This window comes from Arachis ipaensis, chromosome B09 (genome assembly GCF_000816755.2).
Source record: "Arachis ipaensis cultivar K30076 chromosome B09, Araip1.1, whole genome shotgun sequence".
NCBI lineage: Eukaryota > Viridiplantae > Streptophyta > Magnoliopsida > Fabales > Fabaceae > Arachis > Arachis ipaensis.
Genome location: NC_029793.2, coordinates 45480052 through 45496376, shown reverse-complemented (window position 1 = coordinate 45496376; position 16325 = coordinate 45480052). Strand labels below are relative to the sequence as shown.

General features: G+C 35.5%; 2 protein-coding genes across 2 annotated transcripts; both read right to left on the bottom strand.

Annotated features, from left to right (window-relative positions):
* LOC107619773 (DNA polymerase delta catalytic subunit-like) lies at window positions 6393-6999 on the bottom strand. Its single transcript, XM_021111685.1, has 3 exons — window positions 6822-6999; window positions 6572-6667; window positions 6393-6440 (listed from the first exon to the last, which is right to left on the bottom strand). The coding sequence occupies exons 1-3, from the start codon at window positions 6996-6998 to the stop codon at window positions 6408-6410; spliced, it is 306 nt and encodes a 101-aa protein (XP_020967344.1). The 5' UTR covers window position 6999; the 3' UTR covers window positions 6393-6407.
* LOC110266836 lies at window positions 10874-11532 on the bottom strand. Its single transcript, XM_021111870.1, has one exon. It carries the CDS (start codon window positions 11411-11413, stop codon window positions 10874-10876), a length of 540 nt encoding a protein of 179 aa, XP_020967529.1. The 5' UTR covers window positions 11414-11532.

Here is a 16325-nt window from a genome sequence, read left to right as displayed (position 1 = left end):
CAGATCTGGAGGAGCATTGGCGACCTCTCAACCAGCGTTGATCACATATAGCCTGCCATAGAAGAAATCATTCACTGTTGAGGAAAAGAGTAAGACCAGAGTTAATCCAGAAGAAATAAACATATCCAAGCCTTAACCACCTTCTTATCATAGTTTACACAACTTCTGAGTTCTGAGTAATGTTTTCTCTTTATTTTCTTTTATGTAATTAAACAACAAACCTACATCTCCTACTCGCCTGACTAAGATCTACAAAATAACCATAGCTTGCATCAAATCACAATCCTTGTGGGATTGACCTTGACTCACTCAGGTATTACTTGGACGACCTAGTGCACTTGCTGGTTCAGTTGTGTGGAAGTGTGGGATTCTGCGCACCATAAGCTCCACAAACATTTAACTAGTTTTGCGTCTTCGTGTGACGTCCATTGACGCTTAGCTTGTTTTGAATTAGGCCGATAATTCTCTTCCATTACTCTTCAAATGGGATTATAAGTTAACAAATACTATATTAAAGATTAAATAAAATTAGATTTCCATTGCTTTTGATTTCTATAATCATGGTAAAACTAACAACTTATCTAATCCACATATGGTAATTAGGTTCATTTAACATAACAGTTCATATATAATTAGGTGGATTAATCTCTAGCATGTTGTTATCTAAACATGAGCCATGAATATATGTAAGACACTAAACTTTGTAAATCAATTCAGTTATGCCATACAAAATACATAACATACAATTCAGTTTTATCTTCAAATTCTAAGTGTAGAAAACTACATCCAATTCAATAACATCTTTACATCAAAAGTAAGTATGTGGTCTTGGCAACATTAAGAATAGAATGGAAGGCAACCAAACAAAAAGTAGCTAATCAAAATTCTAGATTTGTTTTAATATACAATTCAACCAAATAGAAAGCAACTAATCAAAATTGATCCCCTACAATTCAACCACAATCAAAGGCTTTTTTTCTTGTAGTGATAAATTAATACTCATTAATAAATACCATTCTCAATCTGGTCAAAAAACCTTTCACCTGTATCGAAAACTGACGAATACAAGACAAAAGAAACACCTTTAAATTTTACTACTAACTAAACATGTAAAACTTGAAAACATGAAAAGGATTTAGCAACTTAAATAACATCAAATCTAGAATCATCAAATTAATACCAACACTCTACAAAATTGTGCTTTTCTGACTATGATAAATAAATTATTGCATCTATCTTCACAAATCAAATTTCATTAACAATAGTAATAAATAAATCAATACCATAAACTACATCATATGTCATATTTCATTGCTGTCAATAAAAATCATCAACATATATTTGCAAGTAACTTTATAAAAATTAGTCACCATTTTCATCATTTACCAAATATGACAAAATTATTTGACATAATTTTACAAACCTAACACAAACCCTCATGCCAATAACTCACAGCACACAAAGCTTAAAAAAAAACAAAAATATAAAAAAAAGTATCAAAGAAAAATATAGATGAATACCTAGATTTCTACAATAGAGATGTCAAACAATCATAGATACATAAACACTTCATGAAAATACTTGAGGCATCCTTAACCCAAATCCTTACCTAAAGAAGATCTTGTACTTGAAAAAGATGGACAGGGTTGCAGAAGAAAAATTAAACTCTCTTTGATTGTTATTAATGAGACACAAGGAGGGAGAGAGGAAAGGGAGGTGCGGTGACGACACAAGCAGGAAGCACAGCTCGAGAAGACGTGGAGGCGAGAGATGCACAAGTTGCCAGACGTGAGCACACGACGAGAAGGATTCGGCTAGAGGCACGACAATGACAGCAAGCATGCAGTGACGGTGAATCGAGGTGAGCTGTAATGGATGTTGCGAAGCTATGGCGATGAGAACCGGGATGATTGAACACAAAGGCGAACAAAAAAGGATCGAAGTGGATTTTCTTTCTAGAATCAGGTGCACCGTGGTCATGCAAACTCAAAAGGACAGTGAGGTGGCACCGACACTGGCAGAGCCTTCATGAATTTGGAAAAGAGAAAAAGTGCCTCCGCTAGGGTTTAGTTTCAACCTAAAATGAGGAAGACCGAAAAGTGAAAGAGAGAGTTAGGATTAGATTAGGATAGGTAATTTAGTCTTTTTCTTTTATTATATAAATTTCATTCCCATTGAAATTAAAGATAACCAGAAGAAAAGGATTTTTTTAAAAAAAATAAAATAAATATTTTATTTATCAAAATATATAATTTGTAGTTTTTTTTTATCAAAATGTACTTATCCTTCGTCTCATTTACAGTGTAAGTAAAATAAGAATGTACATATCTCGTTTACAGATAAGGCAGAAAACACGAGACATGTTTATTTTATTTATAGTATAAACGAGATACACTACGACAAATTTTCAGCAGCTATAAAGGATGTGCAACCTTTTGTATTTTACACAAATATCTCACTTCTTCTCCCCTTCCATTTTTCTTACGAAAAATAAGCCAAAATATCTAGTGGTGATGGATATGTGATTGTAAGTGTGTATCCTAATTGCCGTATGAGAAATAGTGACACCGAAGTCATATTTGAGTGTGGTAATTCCATTCTGTTGTGTACCCAGTGAGTTAGTTCTTTGTTCGAGTTTAAAAGTCTGATATTAAGTAGCATTGGTGGTAGTAGAAGAAAAGAGATAGGAAGAGTGGATATGTAAACCCCGTAAAATTAGCAAATAATTAGTCAATAAATTAAATTTTAATAAAACAAATTAAAAATGTGAATTTTATATCAAATTAGGATAGAGCTCTGCAAAAAGAGAATTTTGACACCAATTTCAAAAAATTTGGCCCAAAATTGGGCCGAATAGGCCAAACCGGTTGAACCGGGCCGAACCGGACCCATTACTTAAATGAGCTTCAGCTCATCATTTTCCTTCCATTCTTCATTTCGTCCAGCAGCCATGGAAGGAGAAGAAAGGTAATCATCAAAACCTAACTCCCACTTGCAACCACCATAACTTCTCCGTTCGAGCTCCGATTGCCACACCGTTTACGGCCACGCGTCCAGCACGTCGAGCTCTACATTTTCATCGGATCAATTTCACGGGTAAGCCTCAGTTCCATCTCAGATTCTTTACCCCCTTTCTATTTGTGAAATTGAGCCCTTGTAATGAAATCTTGCCAAATTCGGTGTTTAGGTTCGATTTAGCTTCTGGAGCTTATCGGGTTTGAGTTGCTATACGTGTGAGTACGGTAAGGATCACCTAAACCTTAGTCAAATCTTGGATTTATTATGTGAAATCTGAAATTGAAGTGTACATGTGTATTAGGTGTGAATTAAGTATATAATTATGCATTGGAATTGAATTGTGGGCATTTGGAGACTTGGTGGATGATTGGTACTGAGATTTTGGGTGATTCCTCAAGCGTGAGGGGCTGTGTATGTGACTAGTGTGGCTGCCTTGGACTAAATGTAGTGATTGGCCAAGGTATGGTTTAGGTTTCGCGCATTTAATATGTAAAGCTCTATGAAAACTTAGGCTAGGGAACTATAGGATAAGTTAAAATGGTTAAATGCATTAAATGATTAGTTTTGTGATGTTGATGGATAAATTGATGATTGAGCTTGTGTTGGAATTAATAGATATGAGATGTTGGAATTAATGAGAATGAGTTATTGATGTTAATGAATATGTGTTATTGGAATTTATAATGGTGAGTTGATGATGTTGTTGGTATATGTTAATGAAATTTTGTGGTTATGACTTGTTGATTGGTTAATGATGATTTATGGGTTGTTATTGATGAATTGAGGAAGTAAGTTAATGAATTTTAATGTTGTAGCTTGTGATTGGAATGGTGGATTTTGGAGTTATTGTATGAGTTTTATGGGATGGTATGAGCATTAATGTGATAGTGGTTGGTGTTAATGAAAAGGGACTTGTTATGTTGCAAATGTGTAGGTTTTATGAGTAAAAGAATGTTAATTTGGTAAAATGGTGGTTTGGTATTGATGAGCGGATAATTTATACCCTTTTTGCAATTATTTTTACATAGTTTTTAGTATGTTTTAGTTACTTTTTATTATATTTTTAGTAGTTTTTATGCAAAAATCAAATTTTTAGATTTTACTATGAGTTTGTGTGTTTTTCTGTAATTTCAGGTATTTTCTGGTTGAAATTGAGGGACTTGAGCAAAAATCTGATTCAAAGGCTGAGAAAGGACTGCAGATGCTGTTGGATTCTGACCCTCCTGCACGCGAAATAGATTTTCTGAAGCTACAGAAGCACAATTGGCGCGATCTTAATTGCGTTGGAAAGTAGACATCTTGGGCTTTTCAGAAATATATAATAGTCTATACTTTTCCTGAGATTTGATGGCCCAAACTGGCGTCTAAACACCAGCTAGAGACCCTTTTCTGGCGTAAAACGCCAGAACTGGCACCAGAACTGGAGTTAAACGCCCAAACTGGCATCCAAGCTGGCGTTTAACTCCAACAATGGCCTATGCACGTGTAAAGCTTAATGCTCAGCCCAATCACACACCAAGTGGGCCCCGGAAGTGGATTTCTGAACTATCTGCACTTAGTTACTTATTTTCTGTAATCCCTAGTAACTAGTTTAGTATAAATAGCACTTTTTACTATTGTAATCGAATCTTTTTAGTTTTGGAACAATCTTATGCCATTTAGGAGGCTGGCCATTTGGCCATGCCTAGACCTTTTTTTCTTATGTATTTTCTACGGTGGAGTTTCTACACCTCATAGATTAAGGTGCGGAGCTCTGCTGTTCTTCATGAATTAATGCAAGTACTATTATTTTTCTTTCAACTCACGCTTACTTCTTCTCCAAGATATACTCTCGTATTTAATTCAGTTAAGTCAGAATGAAGGGATGACCCGTGACAATCACCCACTATCTTCATTACTCGCTTAGCCAAGATCCGCGTGCCTGACAACCACAAGCGGTCTACATGATGTTCAACATAGTCATTGGACGACAGCTGGAGTATATTCTCTTGGGTCTCTAATTCACGGACCGAGTCCGTGAGATTAGGATCTTCGTGGTATAGGCTAGAACCAATTGGCAGCATTCCTAAGATCCGAAAAGTCTAAACCTTATCTGTGGTATTCCGAGTAGGATCTGGGAAGGGATGACTGTGACGAGCTTCAAACTCGCGAATGTTGGGTGCAGTGATAGTGTGCAAAAGGATAGAGAGATCCTATTCCAATGCTAGTGAGAACCGACAGATGATTAGTCGTGCGGTAGCTATACCTGGTATTTTTCATCCGATATGAGAAATCCGACAGTTAATTAGCCGTGCAGAAACCGTACCTAGTATTTTTCATCCGAGAAGATCATACAACTTGCCATGGAAGGGAGCATGCATGATTGGAAGAAGACAATAGGAAAGCAAAGGTTCAGAAGCAACAAAGCATCTCCAAACGCTTATCTAAAATTCCCACCAATGATTTACATAAGTATCTTTATTTTATTTTATGTTTTATTTATCTGTTAATTATTAAAACCTCATAACCATTTGAATCCGCCTGACTAAGATTTACAAGATGACCATAGCTTGCTTCAAGCCAACAATCTCCGTGGGATCGACCCTTACTCACGTAAGGTATTACTTGGACGACCCAGTGCACTTGCTGGTTAGTTGTACCGGAGTTGTCAAAAGTGTGATCACAATTCCACTACAAGAAAATACATCTATTGCCACGCATTTTGAGCTACCGCCACGTTTTTGAAAGGGTGACCTATGAAAGGGTGGCGGTTGCTCTATCGCCACGCTTTTTTCAATCTATCGCCACGCTTTTTTTGCCACGTTTTTTTACAAATTAGCACTTTTAAAAGCGTGGCGGTAGGTGGGAGATATGGCCACGCTTTTAAAGCGTGGCGATAGGGCAGATCTGGCCACCTTTTATAAGCGTGGCCAAAGGGGAGGTATGGCCACGCTTTTAAAACGTGACGATAGGAAGAGATACGGCCACACTTTTAAAGCGTGGCCATAGTAAGATATACAGCCACGCTTTTAAAATGTGGCGAAATCCTTGTTAAATTAAAAAAAAATCTTTTCGTTACTTGATCTTCATTGCTACACAATATAAATTTTCAATCCATTTTTATTACCAAACCTACAAATATAGTATGCAATTTTTATTACAAGACATATCAAATAATAATTAGTGACATATATAATTTACTATAATTGTTTTATACATTAAAAAATTAATATTCAAATACAAAATAAATCTCGAGTTCAAATTCCAAAACTAAAAACCGAAGAAAAATACAGAAACAATACAAGTTAGAACTGCTCATAATATATCAAAATTACACTAATAGAGATGCTCATCAGCCTAAATACTTAGTAAAAGATCAAAATCAACCTAAAACTTCTCCACTTTGTACATTAAGCGTTCAAGTTATCCATTCCAATACTAGCCTGCAGCAAAATATCAAGAACAATAAAGCAACAGAAACTAAACTATGCTTAATGATTGGTAAATGCAAATCTAAAAGTACAATAACACGAAACTAAACTATGCTCAAAATACCAAATTAAAAGCAACAGACCTTCTGCAAATTTGATTTAACAAATGTTTCCCCAGATGGAGTTTTGTTCACTGATTCTGGAGGGAGATTAAGTTTCCGAACATCTTCAGGAGTCACCTTAAAACAGTAAACAAGAAGTGCTCAAAAGTCAAAACTGTTACCCAAAAAAAAAATCAATGAACCCTAATGAATAAAAATAAATACAACAGGGGATAAAAAAACACTAAGTTGCTCATGGTAGCAGCTAGAAACATGAAGAGTTAAGATTTACCAGGGTACAATAACATAAATTATAGGCCATCATAATAAATGGATATAGTGATGCAAAATCTATTGTAGCAATTGGCTTTTCATAGAACCCAGCTCTTGCCTCCAATACCTGCAAGTTGCAGAAGTTAAAAGAATCATGATCTTGTGCTTGACAAGCAAAAGTTGGATAAATAAACATCCAAACGGAAAATAAGGAAAAGGCTGCCAAGAATATATACACTTAAAATCATGCTTTTACACCTAAAATAAGGAAAAGGTTGCCAAGGTCCTGCATATTAATATATATCAAAATCAGATTAAATCAAACACTATACTTTGAGCTGTTTATATAATTTGGGGGGGAATAGAGGAGACCATTACCAAGAATTGCCATCACAGTTCTGGAATATGGAAGAAGAAAAATGGGAACAGTAAATTAACGCAGATATCATAAAAAGTAGAAAATGGAACAAATGAATAAAGAAAATCCAGATAAATTTAGCTATGCATTCTATCTAATATTGAGCATGAAGATAGAGTTACAGATAGTCCAAAGGATTAGATTCAGCATCTCTTCTGCTAGAATGTACGCATGATCATGCAATTTCAAGCATGAATTAAACTTCAAGATAATAGCTAAGCGAAAAAGGGGGCAATAAGTACACTAACTACACTAAATTGTTCAAAAACACAAACTACACTAACTCTATACAATCAATACACACACAAATTCTACCAAAAATAAAACAGTAAAAACAAATTGAAAATTTGTTTGTCAGGACTTAAATTAGAATTTTGCCTTCCAGTTGAAAAGAACTTATTCAATTTAGGTCATTTCAGTGGATCTACCTACCAATCTGATATTTAATTCAGCAACAAGGTAACAATTTGAGGGAAAATCTTTACGTTCACAATATACCAGCAGAATCAGTGACTTTTGGAGCAGAGAAGACTGACCAGTCATAAACCAGTGCGAAAGAAGTACGGAAGGAACATAGGAGCAAAGCAGCACAGGTTGTTTCTAGTTTCCCCAAAATTATGGAAAATCAATAAGCTATTCCTATAAGATAAATTATGGAAAATGCTTATGCTTGTTACTTCCTATGCAAGCACTTGCTTACAATCTTCGATTGATTATTTACTGAAAACACAGATCTACAAAAAACTACAGCATAATGTTATAATACAATCCTAGTATACTTCATAAAAACCTTTGAAAATTGAGCTGAATAATTAACAGCATCTGTGGATCAATGTATCTCTGGTACTAACATTACTTAATAAACTAAACAAAAAGCTAATTTTCCCCTGATTCAATGCTGGTTGTAACTTCCTTCAGCAGCAGAAATTGAATAAAACCAAGGACAAACAAATATAATATATCCAAGAGTAACGTAAAAGAAACAGATAAATAATTAGAGTAATTGTAAAATTTATCAGCAAACTTTTGAACACGTCAAGAGTATTTATTCTCATTCTACAGCATATTATGTATTCAGCATCCCTGTTAGCATGGAATTAATTTCACGAAAATGAGCAACTGAGAATATGCTCACCATCCATGTTTAAAATAGTATTAAAACATAGAAACTGCAGTACACCTTGAAACTAACCAATAAAATGAGAGCTGTTCGACTTGAAACAAAAAGGTTAATTGCTTTGCCCCCCTCAAAATTTATAAATAAAAATAAGTATTTACAAACTGTTGAGGGCATGGATATAAAACTAAAATTTGCTCTGCCACTATGAATAAACCCTCTATCAAGGTTAGTTATGCCTTTTACTAGTTAATTGCTACTCTATCTTCTTGAACTCAATAACATGAACCATTTATTTAGCAATAGGAATTTACAGAGACACAGTCTATTGAATAATGAGCATAACACTAGAGAAATGCTACACAGCCAGAAACACATAAGCAAACCATATCATAGTTGATTAGTATTTTCCTTATCACAATCCAAATGGTTGAAAAAACAACCTGAAATTCGAGAAGCATAACCTAACATCTCAACAGCACTAGGGAACTTCCTTCAAAGTTCAAAATCGTCTCTTGTTATTTACTTACATGGAACGGAGGTTAAGTTATTAATTAATAAGAGTTAGCCAGCAAAATCAATTGACCTTACCCCGAATATATTGTAGGTAGGTCCTACTGTTTCTCCTCTTATAACATCTCCTTCATACTTCTAACTTCTCAGTACTAAACTTCACGCGTGCTACTATTTACAAAAATGAAAGAAAAAATATTAAAAAAGGGTTTAGCAGTGATTAACTAATAATTAATTAATTAATTCAAGTTCGAAACTGAAATATACAAATAAAATAAAATTTGAAACTAAAAGAAAAACAAAACAAGTTCAGCTACTTGAGGTCCAAAATTTCAAAACTTCCTTTAGCTAGAAACAAAGCAGAAAATGTATTGAAGACTTTGAAAATAGAGTGAACAGTTCAATTTTAACGTTCTAACAACTGCATTACCTTAATCACCATTATCGTTAATTCATCATCAAAAAAGTCAAAATTTCAAAGAAAAAAGAACAATAGTTTTCCGGTACTCCGCCACCATGCGTTTGACCTCATGAAAGTGGCTGCCCTGGAGTGAATCCGCTGCTAGGCCCCAGCTCAGGGGGTCAGAGGAAACACTTTGCTTGCCCACCATCTTCCTTCCTAAACAATTCAGCTTAGTTATGAAATGTTTAAATAGGGAAACATTATTTGGTTGGTGAGTAAGTAGTGACTGCAGGGCACGAGGAGCAAGCTAAAACGAAACGAGTAGGTGGGAGATTACTTTCACAAATTTGCTGTTGAACAAGTCAGATAGAGTTGGAAATTATTCCTCACTCTATATTTGATCATTTAAGTTTTTTTTATAGTTACTCTACCTCAGAGACTAAGTCAATAAACTAGCTTGAAAAAGGTATGTAAATAACCTGAGAGATCATTTTAAAATTTGACAAATCGATAAAGAATAAACTGCAGGATAGCAAACCACAAGTTCTTCGTCATATATTCAGTGGTGTGTCGGGCCAAAGCATGACCAACCTAATTAAGAAGAAAAAACAGACAAATAAGCATAGATATCTTTCAGACGAATTAATAAACCAAGAACCTCCTACAAATCTTAAACTGAAAAAACAATTAGTTAAACAAAGCACAATTATACCTCATGTCTAATTATAGTGGCAATCTCAGCATCACTTTTAAAATGCTCTAAAAATCCGGTGTATACAACAATCTCACCACCAGGTAGCCAAAAGGCATTGACATCCGACTCATTGACAACAAGCACCTCCCAATTCAATCCATCGAGATGTGAGGTAGCTGGCCCTTTCTTTCTACTTTGCTGAACCCAACTGTCATCAAGGATTTCATCTTCCTTGTGCCAACCACTCTCTGCCTTACAATAAGCACTAGCATTAGGTCAAAGATTTCAAGTCCTTGTCTAGTACCAATAATATAATAGCATCAATTTGAAGCAAAATATATTTTAATATAATAAATATCTCAAAAAGACTAAAGATCTTTCTGGCTTCTTGTATTTGTGTCTGATTACAAAGTCCATATTTACAACAAACAAAACCAAAACAGCACAATAAACGAAACCAGCCAGTCCTAAACCAGGCAACTCAGACTATACACTCAACATTAAGAAAGATAAAAACAATCCTAAATCAGGCAGCTCAGAAAATTCTAATCATAACCAAAACCAAAACCAGCCCTTCTTTCGTATCACATATGTACAAGTACAATTTACAACTTCAAGCAGATGAACACGAAGAGTGAGATTCCCACAAAATTTAAAACGATCACAGCAAAACAATACTTAAAATCTCGATTTAAGAAACATAATAAAAATAGTAACAAGTTATCATGGAAATGATCTAACCTTACCTTCAGCTTTGACATCCATATTCGGCATAGCAGGGCTCCCCAACCGGACCATTTCACCACAAAGAAATCACTCATTTAGATTTTTGAAGATTAAAAAAAATGCAAATACTCATTGAAACCAAACCGTACCATCACTCCGATTGTTCACAACAGGTGATTCAGCAGCTAGGGTTCCTGAATTCACCCCATCGGAGGTTTATCTGAACTCTTCATCACACTGCGCTGCGACTCAGTTTCACAAGGTGATTCGCTAGCTCGTTCTTCTCCCTTTGACGCCTTCCCTTGTTGTCCTTGTTCGTTTCCACCTTCGCCGCCTTCTGAATCCTTCTCTTTCGGGAGAAGCTCCGGCGCTCCCTCCATGCTTTCAACTCTCTCATTCCCCCTAAACTTCCACTTGAGGCGCTTTATTTGCAGCACCCTGTCACCGTCGACGGAGAAAGAGAGCTTGGAGGAGGCAGAGTCGTTATCCTTGGAGGAGCCACAGTCGATTTGAATACGTCGGGTCTTTCCGCCGAAAATGGCGGTGGTGGAGTAAACGGTGTCGGCAAAGACATGTTCCTTCTTGAGGAGTAGGGAGTTGGGGTTGTTAGCGTGGAGAGCCTTGGACTTGGAGTAGGCGTCTTTGGGGGAATCGCCGAGGAGGAGAACGATGCGGTTGTGGACGACGAGAGCGAGGTAGAAGGAGGAGTGGGGTTCGGGGGAGAAGGAGGAAGAGAACATGGCCTTGGAGAGGTTCCAAAAGAGTCGCGTGGTGGAAGAGAGGGTTTTGGATCCGTGCTTCTTCCAGAATATGAAGGGCTTTATAAGGAGGAGGGGAATCGACGGGGTTGTGGTTGTGGACGTGGACGTCGAGGGAGCGGCCTAAGATAGAGCGTGACCATGTTAGAGTCACGAGGCCCGTGTCGGTGTGGTACAAGTACGTGGTCAGGTTGGGGATGGAGCGGCCTGGTGGCACCGGTGGTGGAGGACAATTACGGCAGGTGTGGGATGGCCGAAAGCAGGAAAGGAATGGCGATGACATCAAAATGGCACAGCGAGGGCGGGGATCTGAGCTCTCCTCCTCAAATCCTCAAAATGGCGCAAGGAGGGGAGATTGCCATAAATCGATGAGAGTAACGGTGTAAGAGTTGAGAGTGAGAGAGTCTCGATGAGGGGTTATTGGGTTTGGGGCGGGTTACTAGTTTTTTTTTTTTAAAAACCTTTTGGCCACGCTTTTAAAGCGTGCCAAAAGAGCATCAGGATATGGCCACGCTTTAAAAGCGTGGCAAAAGAGCACCAGGATATGGCCACGCTTTATAAATGTTACTGTAGTGAAACCCTGTTGCTACGCTTTCAAAACGTCCCTGTTTTTGTCTATGGCCACGCTTTTGAAGTGTGGCAGAAAAAAAACGTGGCCGTATCTCTATTCAACTGCCACCCTTACAAAAGCGTGGCCATTGACCCTTTTCGCCACGCTTTTGAAGCGTGGCAAAAAAAATGTGGCTGAATCTATATTCAATCGCCACCCTCACAAAAGCGTGGCCATTGACCACTTTTGGCCACGCTTTTAAAGCGTGGCAAAAAAAAGCGTGGCCATAGGCCTTTTTTCTTGTAGTGTTCCATGCACCAAGTTTTTGGCGCCGTTGCCAGGGATTGTTCGAGTTTGGACAACTGACGGTTCATCTTGTTGCTTAGATTGGGTAATTTTATTTTATGTTTAAGCTTTTTATTTTTATTTTCGAAAAAAAAATTACAAAAAATATTTAGTTTTCAAAAAAATTCATAAAAATTTTTAAGAATGAATTCTAGAGTTTCATGAGATATGTTGAAGCCTGGCTGGCTGTTAAGCCATGTCTAATCTTTTGGACTGAGGTTTCCACTTTCCATTGTAGAAAGGACATGTCTGTATTTGTTATGCTAAAGCTTGGCTAGCCATTTGGCCATGTCTAATTCTTTTGGACCGAAACTTTAGACTAACATTACACGAATCCTGGAATTCTTATTAAAAAATTTGAATTTCTTTATTTTCTTTTTCCAAAATATATTTTCTAAAAATATACAAAAAATTAATAAAATCATAAAACCAAAAAAATTTTGTGTTTCTTGTTTGAGTCTTGTGTCAAATTTTAAGTTTGGTGTCAACTGCATGTTTTTTATTTTTCTTAAATTTTCGAAAATATATGCAATGTGTTCTTCTTTGATCCTCAAGTTGTTCTTGATGATTTTCTTTGTTTAATCTTGTGATTTTCTTGTTTTGTGCTTTTTATTATTTTTCATATGCATTTTTGAATTCAGAGTGTCTAAACATTAAAAATTTTTAAGTTTGGTGTCTTGCATGTATTTCTTTTCTTAAAAAATTTTCAAAAATATGTTCTTGATGTTCATCATGATCTTCAAAGTGTTCTTGGTGTTCATCTTGACATTCAAAGTGTTCTTGCATGCCTTATTTGCTTTGATCTTAAATTTTTATGTCTTGTGTCATTTTGTTGTTTTTCTCTTTCTTCATTAATTCAAAAAAATCAAAAATAATATCTTTCCCTTATTCTACTCATAAATTTCGAAATTTTGGGTTGAGTTAGTCAAAAATTTTCAAAATTTAGTTGTTTCTTGTTAGTCAAGTCAAAATTTCAATTTAAAAATTCTATCTTTTCAAATCTTTTTCAAAATCAAATCTTTTTCATTTTTCTTTCATGGTTTACGAAAATTCTTCAAAATAAATTTTTCAAAATCTTTTTCTTAATTTTATTTCATAATTTTCGAAATTATTGCTAACATTTAATGTTTTGATTCAAAAATTTCAAGTTTGTTACTTTCCTGTTAAGAAATGTTCAATCTTTAAATTCTAGAATCATATCTTTTAGTTTCTTGTTAGTCAAGTCATCAACTTTAATTTTTAAAATCAAATCTTTTTAAATTTCTTTTTCAAATCTTTTTCAAAATAAATGTCAATCATATCTTTTTCAAAACTTAATTTCAAAGTCTTTTTCTAACTTCTTATCTTTTCAAAATTTATTTTCAAATCTTTTTCAATTAACCACTTGACTTGTTTGTTTTAATTTAAAAAAAAAGTTTACTATTTCTTATCTTTTTCAAAACCACCTAATTACTTTTCCATTTCTAATTTTCGAAAATCACTAACCACGTTTTCAAAATTCTTTCTAATTAACTAATCGTTTTAATTTCTAATTTTATTTTATTTCTTTTCTTAAATTTCGAATTCTAACTAATAATTAAAATAAAAACAAAAATATTTTTCTTTTATTTTAATTAATATTCGAATATTCTCTCTCTCTCTCATCTCTTTCTATTTATTTTATTTATTTACTAACACTTCTCTTCTACTCATAATTCGAACGCTCTCCTTCTCTCTGTGTTCGAATTCCTCTTATTCCCTTTCTACCTCATTCTTCTATTCTTCCATTCTTCTACTCATATAAAGGAATCTCTATACTGTGACATAGAGGATTTCTCTTCTCTCTCTGTTCTCTTCTTTTTCATATGAGCAAAAACACGAATAAAGACATTCTTGTTGAAGCTGATCCTGAACCTGAATGGACTCTGAAGAGGAAGCTAAGAGAAGCTAAAGCACAACACTCTGGAGAGGACCTTACAGAAACTTTCGAAAAAGAAGAAGACATGGCAGCCGAACCCAACAACAATGGTGGAGATGCTAGGAAGGTGCTTGGTGACTTTACTGCACCAACTTCCGACTTCTATGAAAGAAGCATCTCAATTCCTGCAATTGGAGCAAACAACTTTGAGCTTAAGCCTCAATTAGTTTCTCTAATGCAGTAGAATTGCAAGTTTCATGGACTTTCATTGGAAGATCCTCATCAATTCTTAGCTGAATTCTTGCAAATTTATGACACTGTTAAGACCAATGGATTAATCCCGATGTCTACAGACTTCTGCTTTTCCCTTTTGCTGTAAGAGACAGAGCTAGGATATGGTTGGACTCACAACCTAAAGAAAGCCTGAACTCTTGGGAAAATTTGGTCAATGCTTTCTTGGCCAAATTCTTTCCACCTCAAAAGTTGAGCAAGCTTAGAGTGAAAGTCTAAACCTTCAGACAGAAGGAAGGTGAATCCCTCTATGAAGCTTGGAAAAGATACAAGCAATTGATCAGAAGGTGTCCTTCTGATATGCTTTCAGAATGGAACATCTTATGTATATTCTATGATGGTCTGTTTGAATTGTCCAAGATGTCATTGGACCACTATGCTGGTGGATCTCTTCATCTGAAGAAAACCCCTACAGAAGCCTAGGAACTCATTGAAATGGTTGCAAATAACCAGTTCATGTATACTTCTGAAAAAAAATCCAGTGAATAATGGGATGACTCAGAAGAAAGGAGTTCTTGAGATTGATACTCTGAATGCCATATTGGCTCAGAATAAAATATTGGCTCAGCAAGTCAATATGATTTCTCAGAATCTGACTGGATTGCAAGCTGTATCCGGCAGTACTAAAGAAGCCTCCTCTGAAGGAGAAGCTTATGACCCTGAGAATCCTGCAATGGAAGAGGTGAATTACATGGGAGAATCCTATGAAAACACTGATAAACCACTATTTCATGGTTTATCTTGTGCTCAATTGAGTGATTTTTATCAACTCTTTACCCACTTATTCATACTATTTGCATGTTTTGCGTTTTCCTTCCTGATTTTGTGCTATGATTGAAAACATGCTTCTTTGATCTTATATTTGCTAATAGTAATCCTCTCTTATTACCATTCAATGCCATGATATGTGTGCTAAGTGTTTTCAGAGATTACAGGGCAAGAATGGCTCAGAGGATGGAAAGGAAGCATGCAAAAGTGGAAGGAATACAAGAAGTTGAAGGAACTGCAAAGCTGTCCAGCCTGACCTCTTCGCACTCAAACAGTCATAACTTGAGCTACAGATGTCCAAATGATGCGGTTCCAGTTGCGTTAGAAAGCTAATGTCCGGGGCTTCAATTTGATATATAATTTGCCATAGTGGCCATAGAGATAGGCGATGCGAACGCGTGCTCCACGCGGACGCGTCGCAGTGACGAAAATCAGCGTGTTTGAATTCGCAACCAGCGAATTCTGGGTTGTTTCTAACCCAGTTATCGGCCCAGAAAACACAGATTAGAGGCTATAAAGTGGGAGAATGCATTCAAACAACAGAATCAAGCTCATAATTCATAATTTAGGATTAAATATAGTTTTAGTGAGAGAGGTTCTCTCCTCTCTCTTAGGATTTAGGATTAGGATTTCTCTTAATTTTAGGATTACTTCTCTTCAAGTACAGGTTCATTATTCCTTTAATTTATTTTCTATTTTAATTTTATTACTTTAATTATTATTTATCTTTTCAACTTGACTTATGCTACATTCATATTATGATTTTCTTATTTAATATACATTATTGAGGTATTTCAGATTTAAGATTATTTTATTTATGTTATGAATGCTTTCAATTTATCCAAATTATTTTTATTCAAATAGATTTTCCTCTTTTGGTTGTGGTTAAGTAATTGGTAACACTTGAGTTATCAAACTCAGCTGTTGATTGAAATTGGAATTCTCTACTGGTTAATTTGTACTCCAATAACTCTAGTCTTTCCATAGGAGTTGACTAGGACTTGAGGATTAAATTAATTAGTCCACTTGACTTAACTAAGTGG

What these genes read in the sequence shown, in the direction of transcription:
- LOC107619773 (XM_021111685.1), bottom strand. Translation starts at nt 6,998, where the DNA reads ATGTTTATTTATCCAACTTTTGCTTGTCAAGCACAAGATCATGATTCT. An exon ending in ATTTATGTTATTGTACCCTG is followed by an intron (nt 6,668 to 6,821) that starts GTAAATCTTAAC and finishes TACTGTTTTAAG; the next exon opens with GTGACTCCTGAAGATGTTCG. An exon ending in TTAAATCAAATTTGCAGAAG is followed by an intron (nt 6,441 to 6,571) that starts GTCTGTTGCTTT and finishes ATTTTGCTGCAG; the next exon opens with GCTAGTATTGGAATGGATAA.
- LOC110266836 (XM_021111870.1), bottom strand. Translation starts at nt 11,413, where the DNA reads ATGTTCTCTTCCTCCTTCTCCCCCGAACCCCACTCCTCCTTCTACCTC.